Source organism: Bos javanicus, chromosome 16 (assembly GCF_032452875.1).
Source record: "Bos javanicus breed banteng chromosome 16, ARS-OSU_banteng_1.0, whole genome shotgun sequence".
NCBI lineage: Eukaryota > Metazoa > Chordata > Mammalia > Artiodactyla > Bovidae > Bos > Bos javanicus.
The window spans coordinates 33,362,444-33,383,625 of NC_083883.1; the positions used below are offsets into that span (position 1 = coordinate 33,362,444).

At 36.6% G+C, this 21,182-nt stretch overlaps 1 protein-coding gene across 7 annotated transcripts in view; it reads right to left on the reverse strand.

Moving 5' to 3' along the window:
- The window catches only part of CATSPERE (catsper channel auxiliary subunit epsilon), a 159,747-nt gene that overhangs the window by 83,086 nt on the left and 55,479 nt on the right, over nucleotides 1–21,182 (reverse strand). For all 7 annotated transcript variants that reach the window (XR_009729911.1, XR_009729910.1, XM_061382471.1 and 4 more), the window contains 2 exons: nucleotides 16,453–16,530; nucleotides 9,028–9,134 (listed from right to left, as the gene is read on the reverse strand). Coding sequence is in view for 5 of the 7 variants with exons in the window: in XM_061382471.1 (XP_061238455.1) it covers nucleotides 9,028–9,134; nucleotides 16,453–16,530 (185 nt within the window). In the remaining 2 variants the exon portion in view is untranslated. The remainder of the gene's footprint in view (nucleotides 1–9,027; nucleotides 9,135–16,452; nucleotides 16,531–21,182) is intronic.

Sequence of the window (21,182 nt, forward strand, 5' to 3'; positions counted from 1 at the left end):
AGATCAGTCTTATGGACTCTGTGGGAGAGGGAGAGGGTGGGGAGATTTGGGAGAATGGCATTGAAACATGTATAATATTATGTATGAAACGAGTTGCCAGTCCAGGTTTGATGCACGATACTGGATGCTTGGGGCTGGTGCACTGGGACGACCCAGAGGGAGGGTATGGGGAGGGAGGAGGGAGGAGGGTTCAGGGTGGGGAACACAGGTATACCTGTGGCGGATTCATTTCGATATTTGGCAAAACTAATACAATACTGTAAAGTTTAAAAATAAAATAAAATTTAAAAAAATTTGAATATAGAAGGTAGGGACCTTGACTGTACCCCTAGTTTTAACAGTAGCTTGATTAGTACTGTTAATTTGATGAATTAATTTGAAATTTGCTGAATTAATTGTGAAAACCAACTGATACACATGTTGCCAAAAAACTAAATTAAATCTATACTTATTCTGTATTAGTTGCCATAAAGTTGAATTTCTTTGTTTAATTAGCTTGCCATATAACTTATTTTATTAAAGTGCAGTCGACACACAACATTATGTTCATTTCAGGTGTACAACATAGTGATTTGACAATCAAAGTAGTAACACAGTGATCACCATGATAAATTTAGTAATCATCTGTTACCACACAAAATTATTACAGTATTGTTGCTATATTCCTATACTGCATATTATATCCCTGTGAATTATTATTATCCCTGTGTAATGACAGGTTTGTACCTCTTAATTCCCTTTGCTTATTTCATCAAAGTCCCCACACCTCCCACCCCCTGGCAGCCACCGGTTGGTTCTCTGTAGCTATGTCTGTTTCTATTTCACTTTGACTTTTAGATTTCACATACAAGTGAGGTCATACAGTATTTTTCTTTCTTTGTCTGACCTACTTCGTTTACCATAATACTCTCTAGGTCCATCCATGCTGTAAATAGCAGGATTTCATTATTTTTTATGCCTGAGTTCATTGTGTCTGTGTGTGTATCCCATCTTTATTGGTTCATCTACTGATGGATATTTAGGTTGCTTCCATATCTTGGCTATTGTAAATAATGCCGCAGTGAACACATCTATCTTTTCAATTTAGTGTTTTTATTTTCTTAGGGCAAATATCCAGAAGTGGAATTGCCAGATCATATGGTAGTTCTATTTTTAATTTCTTGAGGAAGTTCTTCCATAGTGGCTATGCCAATTAACATTCCCACCAACAGTGCGTGTTGTTCAGTTGCTCAGTAGTATCTGACTCTTTGTGACTCCATGGACTGCAGCACACCAGGCTTCCCTGTCTTTTACTCTCTCCCGGAGTTTGCTCAAACTCATGTCCATTAAGTCCATGATGCCATCCAACCATCTCATCCTCTGTCACCCGACTCTCTTCTATCATTCCCAGCATTACAGTCTTTTCCAGTGTCAGTTCTTCACATCGAGTGGCCAAAGTATTGGAGCTTCAACTTCACTATCAGTCCTTCCAATGAATATTCAGTGTTGATTTCCCTTAGGATTGACTGGTTTGATCTCCTTCCTGTCCAAGGGACTCTCAAGAGTCTCAAGTGTCTTCTCCAGCACCACAGTTCAAAAGCATCAATTCTTCTCCACTCAACCTCAACTCTCACACCCATAAATTACTACTGGGGTCATGTACTACATGGAGTGCACTACATATATTTATTATATGGAGTGCATCAGGGTTCCCTTTTCTCCGTATCCTTGCCAACATTTGTTATTTTGTCATCTTTTTGAGCATCAAAAACATGGTATCTCATTGTGGTTTTGATTTGTATTTCCCTGAGTATTAGTCATATTGAGCATCTTTTCATGTGTCTATTGGTCATTTATATGCATTCTTTGGAGAAATGTCTTTTCACATCATCATCCCATCTTTAAATTGGATTTTACTTGATATTGATTTGTATGACTTCTTTATACAATCTAGATATTATTGATCATTTCCTTTTCTGTGCAAAGTGTTATACCATCTAGATATTAGCTTATTAGATATAACACTTGCTAATATCTTCTCCAATCAGGAGTTTGCCTTTCCATTTTACTGATGGTGTCCTTCTCTGTGCAAAAGTGCTTTAGTTTGGGAATTACCTAGTGGTCAACTGGTTAAGTGGTTAGGACTCGGTGCTTTCACTGCTATAGGCCCAGATTCAATCCCTGGTTGGGGAAACTAAGATCCTATAAATTGGGTGGCATGCCTCTTCCCTCCCTGGCCAAAAAAAAAAAAAAAAGAAAAGAAAAGCTTTTGATGCAGTCCATCTGTTTGTATTTGCTTTTGCTGTCCTTGCCTGAGACCAAACCAGAAAAACACTACCAATACCAACATCACAGAGCACAGTGCTTACATTTTCTTCTAGGAGTTTCATCACTCCAGAGGTTATACTTTAGTCTTTAATCCATTTTGAGTTTATTTTTATATATGATGTAAGAAATTGGCCCAGTTTTATTCTTTTCTCATTGTATATTCTTGTCTCCTTCACTGTAGATTAATTGACTGTATAAGTGTGGGTATATTCCTGGGTTCTCTATTCTGTTCCATTGACCTATGTGTCTATTTTTGCACCAGTATCATACTTTAAATGACTATAACTGTGAAATGACTGTTACTATAATGCTGTTGTATAGTTTCAATTAGATTGTGATTCCTCCAGCTATGTTCTTATTTCTCAAGGTTGCTTGGGTATTCAGGATCTTTTGTATTTTCATACATGTTTTAGGATTATTTTAGTTCTGTAAAAAATGCCATTGGTATTTTGATAGGAATTGCACTGAATCTGTAGAGTGATTTGGGTAGTATGGGCATATAAAAATATTAGTTTTTTCCAGTTCACGAGCAAGTAATATGTTTCCATTTATTTGTGTCTTCTTCAGTTTCCTTTATCAGTGTCTTATACTTTTCAGAATACAGGTTTTTAACCTTCTTGGTTAAATTTATTCCTATGTATTTTATTCTTTTTGATGCAATTGTAAGTGGGATTGTTTTCTTAATTTCTCTCTGTCATAGTTTTGTTACTAGCATATAGAAATGCAACAGATTTCTATATGCTAATTTTATTTTCTGCAACTTTACTTTTTTTTTTTAGCTCTCATAGTATTTTGGTAGGATCGATAGGATTTTTAATATATAATACCATGTTATCTGCAAACAGTTTTACTTTTTCCTTTCCAATATGGATTCATTTTATTTATTTTTTTACTGTCTGATTGCTGTGGATGAAAATTTTTATACTATGTTGATGAAAGTGGAGAGAGTGGACATCTTTGTCTTATTTCTGATCATAGAGAAATGCTTTCAGCCTTTCACCATTGAGTATATTAGCTGTGGGTTTGTCATATGTGGCCTTTTTTATGTTCAGATATGTTCATTTGGGCTTCCTAGGTGGCTCAGTGGTAAAGAATCTGCCTGCCAATGCAGGAGACATAGGTTTGGTCCTTGGTTAGAATATCCCCTGGAGGAGGAAATGGCAACCCACTCCAGTATTCTTGCCTGGAGAATCCCATGGACAGAGGAGCCTGGCAGGCTACAGTCCACAGGGTCTTAAAGAGTTGGACACAACTCAGACTGAGCACACACACATTTCCTTTGCATGCACTTTGTTGAGAGCCTTTATCATAAATGGATGTTGAATTTGTGAAAAGTTTTTTTGTGCATCTATTGAGATGATCACATGATTTTTATCTTTTATTTAGTTAATGGGGTGTATCACAGTGATTGGATTTGTGGATGTTGATTCACCCTTCTTTCCCTGGGATAAATCTCACTTGATCATGGTATATGATTTTTTTTAAGGAATTGTTGAATTTGGTTTGTTAATATTTTGTTGAGTAATTTTGCATCTGTGTTCATTAGTGATATTGGCTTGTAATTTTCTTCTTTGTAGTGTCTATATCTGGTTTTAGTACCAAGGTGATTCCAGCCTCATAGAATGAGTTCCTATTCAATTTTTGGGGGGATAGTTTAAGAAGAATAGTGATTAAGTCTTCATTAAATGTTCAGTAGAATTCACCTGTAAAGGCATCTAGTCCTGGACTTTGGTTGGTTAGAATTTTTTGATTACTGATTCAATTTAATTACTAATGATTGGTCTGTGCAGATTTTCTGTTTCTTCCAGATTCAGTCTTAAAAGACTGTATGTTTCTAGGAATCCTTCCATTTCTCTGGTTTGTTCTATTTGTTGGTGTATAATTTTTCATAAGTAATTACTTATATTTTGTATTTCTATGGTGTCCATTGTAACTTCTCTTTCACTTCTGAGTTTATTTATCTGGGCCAAATCTCTTTTTTCTTGATGTGTCTGGCTAATGTTTTATCAACTTTGTTTATCTTTTCAAAGAACAAACTCTTAATTCACCCTTCCTTCCCTCTTTCCCTCTTTGTTTTATTTGTTTCCATTCTGATTTCATAATTTCTTTCCTTCTACTAGCTTTGGATTTTGTTTATTCTTCTTCTTCTAGTTCCTTTAGGCATAAGTTTAGATTATTTGTGATTTTCTTCTTTCCTGATGTAATCTGTACTGCTATAAGCTTCTCTCTTAGAATTGCCTTTGTTGCAGCCCATAGACCTTAGGATGTTATATTTCCACTTCCATTTGTCTCAAGGTGTTAGTTTATTTTCTCTTTGATATTCACAGTGACACCAATGGTTGTCTAGACTCCATCTGCTTGTGCTTTGGTCTAGTTTCTTCTTGTAGCTGATTTCTAGTCTCATACCATTATGATTGGAAAAAATGATTTCAATCTTTTTAAATTTATTGAGACTCTTTTTGTGTTCTTACATGTAACCTATCCTGGAGAATATTCCATGTGTACCTAAAAGAATGTGTATTGTGATGTTTTGGGGTGAAATGTTCTGTGTGCATCTCATCATTGGTTCTAGTGTGTCATTTAATGCCAGTGTTTCCTTATTGGTTTTCTGTATAGATAATCTGTCCATTAATATAAGTGGGGTTTAAAGGACCCTATTGTTATTGTATTACTGTCAACTTCTCCTGTAATGTCTGTTAATATTTCCTTTATGTATTTAGGTATTTCTACGTTGGATGCTTATATATTTATAAGTGTTATATATTCTTCTTGGATTGATCTCTTTGTAATTATTTATGTTCCAATTTGTCTTTCATTACAGTTCATGTTAAAGTCTATTTTGTCCAATATAAATATTGCTACCCCAGCTATATTTTTGCTTTCATTTTCATAGAGTACAGGCATTATTTGGTGATGTTATGGGTTCAGTTCCAGACCATTGCATTAAGCACATATTGCAGTAAAGCAAGTCACATGATTGTTTTTGTTTCCCAATGCATAGAAATCTTATGTGTACACACTGTAGTCTATTGCGTGTCCAATTGCATTGTCTAAAAGAAAAAGGTATATACCTTTATCAAAAAGACTTTATTGGTAAAAAATACTCACCAAAATTTGAGTCTTCAGCTAATTGTGATCATTTTGCAATAGTAGTATCAAAGATCACTGATCACAACCACCATTAATATTTATTGTTCTTCAGTCACAAAGTCATGTCTGACTCTTTGTGACCCCATGAACTGCAGCATACCAGGCTTCCCTCTCCCTCACTATCTCCTAGAGTTTGCTCTAACTCATGCCCATTGAGTCTGTGATGCCATCCAACCATGTCATCCTCTGTTGCCCCCTTCACCTCTTCCCCTCAATCTTTCTCAGCATCAGGCACCTTGCATCAGGTGGCCAAAGTATTGGAGCTTCAGCTTCAGCATCAGTCCTTCCAATGAATATTTAGGGTTGATTTCCTTCAGGACTGATTGGTTTGATCTCCTCAATGTCCAAAGGACTCCCAAGAGTCTTCTCCAGCACCACAGTTTGAAAGCATCAATTCTTCGGCACTCTGTCTTCCTTATGGTCCAACTCTCACATCCGTAACATGACTGCTGGAAAGACCATAGCTTTGATTATATGGACCTTTGTCAGCAAAGTGATATCTCTGCTCTTTAATATTCTGTCTGCTATCTAGGCTTGTCATAGCTTTCCTTTCAAGAAGCAAGCATTTTCTAATTTCATGGCTGTAGTCATTAATATTATTATTACATAAAATATAATATAATAATATAAACAATAACAAAAAGTTTGAAATATTGCAAGAATTACTAAATGTGGCACAGAGACACAAAATGAACAAATGCTGTTATAAAAAATTGTACTGATAGTATTGACAGATGCAGCTGCCAAAAGCCTTCAGTTATAAAGTAAAGCACAATAAAATAAGGTATGCCTGTATCTTTTTCCACCCTTTCACTTGCAGTCTGTGTGTATGGCTTTGGATCTGAAGTGAGTCTGTTATAGGCAGCATATATATGGGTCTTATTTTTCAATCCATTCAATCACCCTATATCTTTTGATGGGAGCATTTAGTTCATTTACATTTGAAGTAATTATTGATATATATGTACTTACAAACAAAATGGCATTGATATATATGCCATTTTGTTAATTGTCTTCTGGTTACTTTTGTTGTTGTTGTTCTCTGTTACTTTCTTCTTCTTTTACTATCTCTCCTTGTATTTTGATGACTTTAGTGCAATACCTGCATTCCTTTCCCTTTATTTTTGGTGACTCTATTGGTTTTTGGTTTGTGGTTACCATGAGGTTCTTATATAACAATCTATGTATAGAGCAGTCTATTTTAAGTTGATGCATGTTCTAAATTGTTTGAGCATGTTCTAAAATCACCCTTTACTTTAACCATGAATTGAACTTTGATCTCCTAGAATGAATCTGCTCTCTCAGGTCTCTGTTTGAAGGCCCTCCTATATGTTGCCCCACTGTTTGAAAGGCTCCTTCAATTGGCTGACTTTTATTTTCAATAATGCGGATGTCACCTCTTTAGGAAAGTCCTCTCTGAGCCTCAGTGCACCTTCCAAGCCATAGCTGGTGTACCTTACATACATTCCACTTCACCTTGGGTTCACTTCTATCGCAGAGTCTATTTGTTTACTTGTCTCCCCTACTAAACTATGAGGTTGTTGTCTAGAAGTACTACATCTTTTAGTTATAAGCACCTTGCCCTTTGCCTCAGTTCAATTCAGTTCAGTCACTCAGTCGTGTCTGACTCTTTGTGACCCCATGGAGCAGCACGCCAGGCTTCCCTGTCTATCACCAACTCCTGGAGCTTGCTTAAACTCATGTCCTTTGAGTCAGTGATGCATTCCAACCATCTCCTCCCCTGTTGTCCCCTTCTCCTCCTGCCTTCAATCTTTCCCAGCCTCAGGGTCTTTTCCAATGAGTCAGTTCTTCGCATCAGGTGGCCAAAGTATTGGAGTTTCAGCTTCAGCATCAGTCCTTCCAATGAATATTCAGGACTGATCTCCTTTAGGATGGACTTCTTGGATCTCCTTGTAGTCCAAGGGACTCTCAAGAGTCTTCTCCAATACCACAGCTCAAAAGCATTAGTTCTTTGGCGCTCACCTTTCTTTATAGTCCAACTCTCACGTCCATACATGACTGCTGGAAGAACCATAGCCTTGACTAGATGGACCTTTGTAGGTAAAGTAATGTCTCTGCTTTTTAATATGCTGTCTAGGTTGGTCATAGCTTTTCTTCCAAGGAGAAATTGTCTTTTAATTTCATGCGTGCAGTCACCATCTGCAATGATTTTGGAGCCCCCCAAAATAAAGTTTGTCACTGTTTCCATTGTTTCCCCATCTATTTGCCATGAAGTGATGGGACCAGATGCCATGATCTTAGTTTTCTGAATGTTGAGTTTTAAGCCAACTTTTTCACTCTCCTCTTTCACTTTCATCAAGAGGCTCTTTAGTTCTTCTTTGCTTTCTGCCATAAGGGTGGTGTCATCTGCATATCTGAGGTTATTGCTATTTCTCCTGGCAATCTTGATTCCAGCTTGTGCTTCATCCAGTCCAGCATTTCTCATGATGTACTCTGCATAGAAGTTAAATAAGCAGGGTGACAATATACAGCCTTGGATTGACAATCAAGCCTAGGTGCTTGATTGATTTCGAAAGGCTGGCTATCTGCATATAAATCAATGAAGTTAGAACGAATCCTCACAACATATACAAAAATAAACTCAAAGTGGCTTAAAGACTTTAAAACATGACACCATAAAACTCTTATATGAGAACATAGGCAAAACATTCCCTGACATAAATTGTACCAGTGTTATCTTAGGTCAGTCTTCCAAGGCAGTAGAAATAAAAGCAAAAATAAACAAATGGGACTTATATGTGCAATCTAAAATACAACACAAATGAATTTATCTGCGAAATAGAAGCAGACTTACAGACATAGAGAACAGACTTGTGGTTGCCAAAGAAGGGAGGAATGAGGAGGGATAGATTGGGAGACTGACATTAGCAGATGCAAACTAGTATATACAGGATGGCTAAACAGCAGGTCCTATTGTGTAGCACAGGGAATTATACTCAGTATCTTTTGACAAACCATAATGGAAAAGAACATGAAAACAATGTGTGTGTGTATATATATAAATATATATATGTATATATATAAATGAATCTCTTTGCTATACAGTAGAAATTAACACAACATTGTAAACCAACTATACTTCAATAAAATAAAATTTCAAAAAGTTTGTTTAAACCCCATGATCACCTACTAACTTTAACAATAACCAGTTTTACTTTTCAGATGTGTGTTTGTGTGTATGCCCCTGTACTGAAATAATAGCAATAACTGTGCTATCAGTCATACCACTGTGGCTCATTTTAAAGAACCAGCAGAAAACATTTTGCAGTATTGTCAAGATTTGCTACTATCCTGAATGAGACTCTTTCATTGACCTTTAGCTATTTAAACAAATTGTGAACCTACTCCAGGACTGTGACTGATATTTTCTGAGTTGGTAACCAGTTTTGATTATCACAATTTTTATGTGTTAAAACAAGCTACTTAGAAATTACATAGAAGATACTCCATGAAATTCCACTGGGGTTTTTAAATATCTTGAAGTTTATGATAATAATTTTACTTAATTTTAAACATAAATTTCACATCTTAAATTTAAAAATTAAATACCCATCCTTTATTCTTTCTTGTGGAAAATAAACTTTTCTCTTCAGAATTGTATATATGAAAGGCATCTGTCCCAAAGCTGCCAACTGCTTGCTAAGTATTATGGAATTCTGTAAAAAAAAAAAAAAGAAAAAAGATTCCTCTCTTTACTCTTTTCATAGCCAAAGTTACCCTGAAATTACACCATGATGCATTAAATTTATTATTTTAGTTAAGACATTGCTTACATTTATAAATTTACCACATTCTCAAGATTCAGTTTTATTTTTTCCCTACTATATGGTCTCCTCCCCAGTAGAACTTTATCAATTATAAATATCACAATATAATTTATAACATGTTGAAAATACTATGTACAGAGTCCTGAATAAACTGAGATTATGGAGGCTCTTAAATAAATACTCTTAGTTTTAATATCAATGAAATATGTAATGGAGTTTCTAAAACTAATCTTTAGAATTATTTCTATATAAGCCTGACTTCAAAACAACATATCCTTTAAAAAGCATATTTCAAATATATCTGGAAGCTCGAAGAAAAATTCTATTAGTATAAAGACAGATCTGACATGCCCCCTCTTTTTCTGATGAGATTTAAGGAGCTGTTGAATTTACTGGAATTATCTCTAATAAAGTTTTTTAAGAATAGAGGCAACAGTTACATTATAGGGAATCTGTAGAATGCAAATTCAGATAGGGCTAGTCTAGACTCCTCCAATAATGCTCCTGTTTAATTTCCTGGAAATATGTCAACCACCCACAAAGAAACTTTTGAGATTGCTGTATGAGTATCACTAAGGATATAATCATTAGGACTATGGGATTGTCTAACAGGAGAATTTAACCCATTTTTAAGAGTAGGAATGGTGGTCTTCAGGAAAGCTTCCCTGAAGAATACACATTTAGAGATTTTGATGGAGAAAAACAGATTTGTCTGGTAAAAAAAATGATAAATAATAAATCTTTTTATTTTGTTTCTAAAAGTCTTATTCACTATTCAGAATTTTAAATACAACTATCTTTCCTATAACTGCAAAATAAAAGAGTAAAACGAGCATTCTTAATGTGGCATAGAATAAGATGGACATAAATACAACAACCTATACAACAAGATGACAGAAAAAAGGACAGACTAAGAGAAAGTTAAGATAACTACATAAACAAGCTTAAGAACGTATGTTTCTCCATTAAGAGGATAATTCATGGTCATCAAAGATAATTTTATAAGTATAGAAAAACATTACCACAAAGGAATCATCAAAAGTATAAAAAACACATTTAGGATATTTTCTTTTTTTCTACATTTAGGACATTTTCTTAAGGTTTACCAAATGTGGGTTACTGCTGCGTATTCACGCTATATAATCTAAAGTCCATTGTTGTTGTTCAGTCAGTCCCTAAGTCATGTCCGACTCTTTGTGACCCCATGAAATGCAGCATGCCAGGCTTTCCTGTCCTTCACTATCTCCCAGAGTTTGGTCAAACGCATGTCTATTGAGTCAGTGATGCCATCCAACCATCTCATTCTCTGTCACCCTCTTCTCCTTCTGCTCTCAATCTTTCCTAGCATTAGGGTCTTTTCCAATGAGTCGGTTCTTCACATAGGTTGGCCAAAGTATTAGAGCTTCAACTTCAGCATCAGTCCTTCCAATGGATATTAAGGGTTGATTTCTTTTAGGATTGATTGGTTTGATCTCCTTGCTGTCCAAGGGACTCTCAAGAGTCTTCTCCAGCACCACAGTTCGAAAGCATCAATTCTTCAGTATTCAGCCTTCTTTATGGTTCAGCTCTCACATCCATACATGCCTACTGGAAAAACCATAGCTTTGACTATAAGGACCTTTGTTGTCACAGTGATGTCTCTGCTTTTTAATTCTCTGTCTAGGTTTGATGTACCTTTCCTTCCAAGGAGCAAGTGTCTTTTCTGGCTGAAGTCACCATTTGCAGTGATTTTGGAACCCAGTAAAATAAAATCTGACACTGTTTCCCCATCTATTTGCCATGAAGTGATGGGGCCAGATGCCATTATCTTAGTTTTCTGAATGTTGAGCTTTAAGCCAACTTTTCACTCTCCTCTTTCACTTTCATCAAGAGTCTCTTTAGTTCTTTGCTTTCTGCCATAAGGGTGGTGTCATCTGCATATCTGAGGTTATTGCTATTTCTCCTGGCAATCTTGATTTCAGCTTGTAAGCCATCCAGCCCAGCATTTTGCATGATGTACTCTGCATATAAGTTAAATAAGCAGATTGACAGTATACAGCCTTGATATACTGCTTTCCCAGTTTTGAACCAGTTCATTGTTCCATGTCAGGTTCTAACTGTTGCTTCTTATCCTGCACACAAGTTTCTCAGAAGACAGGTAAGGTGGTCTGGTATTTCTATCTCTAAGAATTTTCCACAGTTTGTATGATCCACACAGTCAAAGGCTTTAGTGTAGTCAATGAAGCAGAAATAGATGCTTTTTTGGAATTCTCTTACTTTTTCTATGATCCAGTAGATGTTGACAATTTGGCCTCTGGTTCCTCTGTCTTTTCTAAATCCAGCCTGTACATCTGTAAGTTCTCAGTTCACATACTGTCGAAGCCTAGCTTGAAGGATTTTGAGCATAATCTTCCTAATGTGAAATCAGTGCAACTATATGATAATTTGAAAATTCTTTGGCATTGCCCTTTTTGGGGACTGGAATGAAAACTGACCTTTTCCAGTCCTGTGGCTACTGCTCAGTTTTCCAGATTTGCTGGCATATTGAGTGCAGCACTTGAACAGCATCATCTTTTAGGATTTTAAATAGTTCAGCGGGAATTCCATCATCTCCATTAGCTTTGTTCGCAGTAGTGCTTCTTAAGGCCCATTTTACTTCACACTCCAGAATGTCTGGTTCTAGATGACTGACCACACCATCATGGTTATTGGAGTCATTAAGACCTATTTTGTACAGTTCTTCTGTACATTCTTGCCACCTCTTCTTAATATCTTCTGCTTCTGTTAGGGCCTTGCTGTTTCTGTCCTTTATTGTGCCTATCTTGCATGAAATGTTCCCTTGGTATCTCCAATTTTCTTGAAATGATCTCTAGTCTTTCCCATTCTGTTGTTTTCCTGTCTCTTTGCATTGTTCACTTAAGAAGGCTTTGTTATCTCTCTGTGCTGTTCTCTAGAACTCTGCATTCAGCTGGGTAAATCTTTTTCTCCTTTGCCTTCCGCTTCTCTCCTTTTCTCAACTATTTGTAATATAAACATCATTTCAAATTGTAGTATAATATTCCGTTGAGTGAACTATCATTACTTACTTAACATTCCCCTATCAAACATATATGTAGCTTTATTTTTTTCACTTTTGTAAATATTAAAGCCATGGACATTATTAGATATAGTTTTTTCTACTTTATAAATATTTCTTTTTATTAGATTCTTGAAAATGTGATTACTGGATCAAAAATTATGAACACTTTAAAAATTCTTGATATAATTAGAACAAAATTATTTCTCAAAGGACTATGCTAATTTATTTTATTACTATTAATTTTAACTAGCAAATTTCACTATCTACTGTAAAACTTTTCTTTTTTAAAAAAGTATTCTTCTTTATAACATCAGTATATGGTCTGATGGAGTAGGAAATGGCAACCTTCTCCAGTATTCTTGCCTGTAAAGTTCCGTGAACAGAGGAGCCTGGCAGACTACAGTCCATGGGGTCGCAAAGAGTCAGACACGACTGAGCAGCAGGCATGTCACAGCACTCTAATGGTTATACATATAGCTAAATTTAATAAATATCTTTTTTTTTCTCACTTGGTTTCTCAGCAGCATTTGAAACATTGAACTAATCTGCCCTTTTGAGGGCTTGTTTCTCTCTTACTTGACTTGCAAGCACTTCAAATCAGTATGTCCAAAACTGAACTACTGCCTCAAGGCTTTGCTTCCCAAACCAGCATTTATAAACATTTGTTGAATAAATAAAGGAGAAAATAGTCTCACCACCCAGAGGACAGTAAAGCTTTCCCACAACTGTGAAAGGAGCATTAAAGACAGAATTAACAACAGTTACAAAGGCTCTGAAGTAGAAGAGGAATTATTATATTTTAAGAATTAGAAGGAAGATAATGGCTAGATTACAGTAAGTAAAAGAGAGACTAATACAGGAAAAGTTAAAAAAAAGATAGGTAGGGGCCACATCATGCTAAGCATTGTAGGCTTTGGAAAATAGTTTGGATTTTATTCTTCATACAATGAGCAAATACTAAAGGAATTTTTAAATAAAATTTTAACTAATTTATTTTGAAACAATTTCACTCCCAAGAACTGAGTCAGCCTTCCCTAATGACAACTGCTTACATAATCTTAGTGCATTGTCAAAGCCAAGAAATTGATATTGATATAACACTATAACTTGATTCAGTTCAGTTGCTCAGTTGTGTCCGACTCTTTGCAACCCCATGACTGCAGCACGCCAGGTTTCCCTGTCCATCACCAACTCCCAGAGTTCACTCAAACTCATCTCCACTGAGTTGGTGATGCCATCCAATCATCTCATCCACTGTCGTTCCCTTCTATCCTGCCTTCAATCTTTCCTAGCGTCAGGGTCTTTTCCAAGCAGTCAGTTTTTTGCATCAGGTGGCCAAAGTATTAAGAGTTTCAGCTTCAGCATCAGTGCTTCCAATGAATATTCAGGACTGATCTCCTTTAGGATGGACTGGTTGGATCTCCTTGCAGTCCAACTGACTCTCAACTGTCTTCTCCAACACCACAGTTCAAAAGCATCAGTTCTTTGGCACTTAGCTTTCTTTATAGTCCAACTCTCACATCCATACATGACTACTGGAAAAACCATAGCCTTGACTAGATGGACCTTTGTTGACAAGTAATGTCTCTGCTTTTTAATATACTATCTAGGTTGGTCATAACTTTCCTTCCAAGGAATTAAAAGGAAATTAAAAGTTCCTTTTAATTTCATGGCTGCAATCACCATCTGCAGTGATTTGGAGCCCCAAAAAATAAAGTCAGCCACTGTTTCCCCATCTATTTGCCATGAAGTGATGGGACTGGATACCATGATCTTAGTTTTCTGAATGCTGAATTTTAAGCCAACTTTTCCACTCTCTTCTTTCACTTTTATCAAGAGGCTCTTTAGTTCTTCTTCACTTTCCATAAGGGCGGTGTCATCTGCATATCTGAGGTTATTGATATTTCTCCCAGCAATCCTAATTTCAGTTTGTGTTTTATCCAGCCTAGCGTTTCTTATGATGTACTCTGCATATAAGTTAAATAAGCAGGGTGACAATATATAGCCATGATGTACTGCTTTTCCTATTTGGAACCAGTCTGTTGTTCCATGTCCAGTTCTAACTGTTGATTCCTGACCTGCATACAGCTTTCTCAAGAGGTAGGTCAGGTGGTCTGGTATTCCCATCTCTTGAAGAATTTTCCACAATTTATTGTGATCCACACAGTCAAATGCTTTGGCATAATCAATAAAGCAGAAATAGATGTTATTCTGGAACTCTCTTGCTTTTTCCATGATCCAGTGGATGTTGGCAATTTGATCTCTGGTTCCTCTGCCTTTTCTAAAACCAGCTTGAACATCAGGAAGTTTACAGTTCACGTATTGCTGAAGCCTGGCTTGGAGAATTTTGAGCATTACTTTACTAGCATGTGAGATGAGTGCAATTGTGTGGTAGTTTGAGCATTCTTTCACATTGCCTTTCTTTGGGATTGGAATGAAAACTGACCTTTTCCAGTCCTATGGCCACTGCTGAGTTTTCAAAATTTGCTGACATACTGAGTGCAGCACTTTCACAGCATCATCTTTTAGGATTTAAATAGCTCAACTAGAATTCCATCACCTCTACTAGCTTTGTTCGTAATGATACTTCCTAAGGCCCACTTGACTTCACATTCCAGGATGTCTGGCTCTAGGTGAGTGATCACACCATCGTGATTATCTGGGTCCTGAAGATCTTTTTTGTATAATTCTTCTGTGTATTCTTGCCACCTCTTCTTAATATCTTCTGCTTCTGTTAGGTCCATACCATTTCTGTCCTTTATCGAGCCCATCTTTGCACGAAACGTTCCCTTGGTATCTCTAATTTTCTTGAAGAGATCTCTAGTCTTTCCTATTCTCTTGTTTTCCTCTCTTTCTTTGCATTGATCACTGAGGAAGGCTTTCTTATCTCTCCTTGCTATTCTTTGGAACTCTGCATTCAGATGCTTATATCTTTCCTTTTCTCCTTTGCTTTTCGCTTCTCTTCTTTTCACAGTTATTTGTAAGGCATCCCCAGACAGCCATTTTGCTTTTTTGCATTTCTTTTCCATGGGGATGGTCTTGATCCCTGTCTCCTGTACAATGTCACGAACCTCATTCCATAGTTCATCAGGCACTCTATCTATCAGATCTAGGCCCTTAAATCTATTTCTCACTTCCACTGTATAATCATAAGGGATTTGATTTAGGTCATACCTGAATGGTCTAGTGTTTTTCCCTACTTTCTTTAATTTAAGTCTGAATTTGGCAATAAGGAGTTCATGATCTAGGCCACAGTCAGCTCCCAGTCTTGATTTTGCTGACTGTATAGAGCTTCTCCATCTTTGGCTGCAAAGAATATAATCAATCTGATTTTGGTGTTGACCATCTGGTGATGTCCATGTGTAGAGTCTTCTCTTCTATTGTTGGAAGAGGGTGTTTGCTATGACCAGTGCATTCTCTTGGCAAAACTCTATTAGCCTTTGCCCTGCTTCATTCCATACTCCAAGGCCAAATTTGCCTGTTACTCCAGGTGTTTAATTACCATTAATTTATTTTATTCCCTCTGAAGTCATTGTCAAACAAAACAACTGACTGGTTGTCCTTCTGATTTATCAGTCTATCTCCTGTGAATTTAATTACCATGAGTCATAACAACATGCTATGAAAAACTCAGATCTAGACTAATTAAGACATAGAGAATCCTATAAGAAAACTTTTCATTTTATGTTTCTCTTCTGTACCTTTTAATTGTAACAGAAGAAAAAACTTGAATCTTGAAAGAGGTAAATTTGTAACAGATAAAAGGAAGGACTTATTTATACACTGTGTTGCACTTTATTAATCTCCAGTGGTAAAGCATTCAATAAAGAACTAGACAGATTTTTGAAGGATGACTTCAAGGTAGATGCTCAAGAAACACCTTGAAAGCATTTTAATGGTCAGCCCCTTCGTGGATAATGAGGTTCACAGAAAATATGGAAAATGCTCAATAAGAATTCTAAAGAAAGATTTATAATTGTAGTGATTGAGCACAAGTTCAAAATCACTATAATGAGTAAACTAAATTTAATGGATAATTAAAATGTGTTTAGTTCTAGGCTACTTAAACTATAATAAATTATTCGCAGCTCTTAAAAAAGAAATGTAGCATATTATTTTATCCATGAAAATAATAATGTTTCCACATACTAGGGAAGGTTCATTGGCATTCCATAGCAACTCACTGGGGTCCGCGTTTTCCGGATCATATATCCATAAAACGACAATCTACAAAATAAAATGTGTTTGCATTTCTTTACATTTTGGACAAATTTCATTTTTAGTTGTGGCAAAATATAACTGTAAAAATGTTTTAATTTGTTTTTAAAATTTCAAATATCTCAATTAAAAAAAAATCAAAATTAGTATGTGTTGTTTTTAACAAGAGAAACAATCCAAAGAATTAATAACATCCTCTACACTCCTGCTGCTGCTGCTGCTGCTAAGTCGCTTCAGTTGTGTCCGACTCTGTGCGACCCCGTAGACGGCAGCCCACCAGGCTCCCCCGTCCCTGGGATTCTCCAGGCAAGAACACTGGAGTGGGTTGCCATTTTCTCCTCCAGTGCATGAAAGTGAAAAGTGAAAGTGAAGTCGCTCAGTCGTGTCGGACTCTTCGCGACCCCATGGACTGCGGCCTACAAGGCTCCTCCGTCCATGGGATTTTCCAGGCAAGAGTACTGGAGTGGGGTGCCATTGCCTTCTCCGTCTACACTCCTGAGGTAACTAATATTAAGGCTTTATATGAATGCCTACATGTCATTTTCTGCACCCACAAATAGACACAGCAGCCTCCCCACACACTCATACACTTTTTACAAAAATGAAATTACACTGCTCATGGAGGAGGGCGTGGCAACCCACTCCAGTATTCTTGGCTGGAAAATCCCCATGGACAGAGGATACTGGTGGGCTACAGTCCATGGGGTCACACCGAGTCGGACACGACTGAGCAACTGAGCACACACACACTCGTAGTTCACTTTTGTCGATATACCACAGGCATTTCCATAGATGTAGATCTCATTATTTTATTATTTTCTTCTTGAATAGACATTTTATTCTACTATAAAAGTACATTATATTACAAATACAGCAAAAATTGTCTCTCCCACCTTATGCTTTGTCACTTACTTCACACACCCTGCAAGTGACTACTATTGATAAGGTTTCTTCTATATTTCCATAAAATTTTTGTGCATAGCCAATGTTACTTTTCTCCATTTTATGTAAATACTAGTATATTAAATGCATTTTTGAACAAGATATTCACTTAAAGTTATATCTTTGATCTTTAAATGCTCTCATGAGTTTTTCATATTATTTCACATATTATTACAAATTATGGAGGAATCATAATTTAATAAGTAACCTACTAATAAATATTTGTTTACCTCATTTTCCATTACAATCAAAGTTGGAATGAGCTACTCTGAACATATATTACTTTGTACCTTGGAGTATTCCTAAAAGGAGAATTGTTGAGTTGCAGAGAATATGCATTTGTAGTTTTTAAGGATTCTGCTAAATTATTCTCCATTGCAGTTTTAACAATGTACCCTCTCACTAGCAATGTATGAGATTTCTTCTTTTCTTCACAGCTTTCCCAATGTGATGTATTGTCATATATTTGAATATTGTCAGCCTGATGGATGAAAAATGGTATTTTGATGCAGTTTTAATCTGCATTTCCTTTATCATGAGAAAGTTTGAGCATCTCTCCATATATTCATACTCTATTTGTTTCCTGTCTGGTGAACTATCTGTTCATTTCCTTTGCTCGTTTTCTGTTGGGTTGTTGTGGTGGTGGTCATTTAGACACTAAGTCATGTCTGACTCTTTGTGACCGCATGACTGTATCCTGCCAGGCTTCTCTGTCCATGGGATTTTTCAAGGCAAGAGTACTGGAGTGGGTTGCCATTTCCTTCTCCAGGGGATCTTCCCAACCCAGGGACTGAACCCAAATCTCCTGCATTGGCAGGTGGATTCCTAAACTGCTGAGCCACCAGGAAAGCCCCACTGGGTTATTAGTCTTTTATTTACTAATTTGTAAAAGTTTTTAACCTAAGGAACATTATCTATCTTCTACATATTGATCTGTGTGGTAGTTGCATAGACATATGTGTGTACACATGAAAACGTTTTTGTTTGCCTTAGATTCTTTATTATCCCCATATATTGCTGCCTTCCTTCTTTCCTCTCTTTCTCCCTCCCCTTTTCCTTCCCTCCCTCCCTTCCTCCCTTTTATCTTCCCTTTACCTTTACCTTCTCTCAACCTACATAATTTAACAATTAGTATTTATTTTTCCCTATTTTTCTCCATGCTATGAATTTGCAGAGATATACACACACACATGTGTACATGTATTTTTAAAACGATGCATCTTAACATGTTCTTTTTAAAAAAAAATTGGATCACATTATACATACGTTCCACATTCTTTTTTTTCACTCAAATATACATCATTGAATTTCTCCAGTGTCAACTCATAATGCCTGGGCAATATTCTATGATATAGTTATATTGTAATTTATAGATCAATTTCTAGAATATTGGAGATTTGCTGTGGCTCCAGTTTTGGTTTGCTTTACCACATTACAATGCTACAAAATATGGATCATTTTACATATAGCAGTATATACTAGAGGTTTTATTAATACTTCTGTGGAGTAGATTCCAAGGAGTGGGATTATTGACCCAAAGGGTATATATATATATATATATAATCTTATATTTTAATATGTTTCTGCTTTGCTCTCCAAAAATGTGAATAAGGCTCTAACTCCTCACATTTACTACCAGCAAAGCTTGAGTTGAATTCTTTGGCCTAGATCCCCTCTAGAAATAGTAACTTTCTCTTGTTCAGGTTTTACTACTGTGATATTTCATTGTTAATTTAATTTGAATTTTCCTGATGAAGTGAATTTCAGAAAAATTTCATGAAATTTTTCATGTTTGTTAGATTTGCTTTTGTGTACATAGTTTTTTTTTACATTCTTCTATTGGCACTTACCATTTTCTTATCATTTGTAAGAGCTCTTTGTTTTGTTTGGACTTTACATATGTGATCCACTGGAGAAAGGAATGGCAAACCACTTCATTATTCTTGCCTGGAGAACTCCATGAACAGTATGTAAAGGCAAAAAAATATGACACTGGAAGATAAGCCCCCCAGTTCAGTAGGAGTGTCCAATATGCTACTGGGGAAAAGCGGAGAAATAGCCCCAGAAAGAATGAAGAGGCTGGGCCAAAGCAGTAACAACGCCCAGTTGTGGATGTGACTGGTGGTGAAAGTAAAGTCTGATGCTGTAAAGAACAATATTGCCTAGGAACATGGAATGTTAGGTCCATGAATCAAGGTAAATTGGATGTGGTCAAGAAGGAGATGGCAAGAGTGAACATCGACATTTTAGGGATCGGTGAACTATAACGGATGGGAATGGGCAAATTTAATTCAGAGGACCATTATATCTACTTGTATGGGCAACAATCCAGTAGAGAAACAGTCAACAAGAGTCTGAAATGCAGTCCTTGGGTGCAATCTCAAAAACAACAGAATGATTTCGGTTTGTTTCCAAGGCAGACCATTCAATATCACAGTAATTCAAGTCTATGCCACAACTATTAATGCCAAAGAAGATGAAGTCAAATGGTTCTATGAAGACCTTCAAGACCTTCTAGAACTAGCACCAAAAAAAGCTGTCCTTTTCACCACAGGGGACTAGAATGCAAAGAAGTCAAGAGATACTTGAAGTAACACGCAGTTTGGCCTTGGAGTACAAAATGAAGTAGGAAGGCTAACAGACTTTTGCCAAGAGAACACACTGATCATAGCAAACACCCTCTTCCAACAACGCAAGAGACAACTCTACACATGGACATCACCAGATGGTCAACACCGAAATCAGAGTGATTATATTCTTTGCAGCTGAAGATGGAAAAGCTCTATACAGTCAGCAAAAACAAGACCTGGAGCTGACTGTGGCTCAGATTATGAGCTTTTTGTTGCCAAATTCAGACTTAAATTGAAGAAAGAAGGGAAAGCCATTAGGCCATTCAGGTATGACCTAAATCAAATCCCTAACTATTATATGTAAGTGACAAATAGATTCAAGGGATTAGACCTGATAAACAGAGTGCCTGAAGAACTACAGACAGAGGTTCGTAACACTGTACAAGAGGCAGTGACTGCAACCATCCCAAAGAAAAAGAAATGTAAGAAGACAAAATAGTTGTATGAGGAGGCCTTACAAATAGCTGAGGAAAGAAGATAAGTGAAAGGCAGAGGAGAGGAGAAAGAGGAAGATATACCTAACTGAATGCAGAGTTCCACAGAAGAGCAAGGAAATATAAGAAAGCCTTAAGTGAACAATGCAAAGAAATAGAGGAAAACAACAGAATGGGAAAGACTAGAGATCTTTTCAAGAAAATTAGAGATACCAAGGGAACATTTCATGCAAAGATGGGCACAATAAAGGACAGAAACTGTGTGCACCTAATAGAAGCTGATGAGATTAAGAAGAGGTGTCAAGAATACACAGAAGAACTGTACAAAAGTCTTAATGACCCAGATAACCAAGATAGACCCTGGTGGACCCAGGTAATGATCCAGATAACCACAATAGTCACTCACCTAGAGCTGGACATCCTGGAATTGAAGTCAAGTGGGCCTTAGGAAACATTACTACGAACAAAGCTAGTAATGTGGAGGTGATGGAATTCTAGCTGAGCTATTTCAAATCCTAAAAGATGATGCTTTTGGTCCTGCACTCAGTATGTCAGTAAATTTGGAAAATTCAGCAGTGGCCACAGGACTGGAAAAGGTCAGTTTTCATTCTGTTGACTAAAAAAGATGTACAACTTGAGAGCTGCGAGTTAAGCT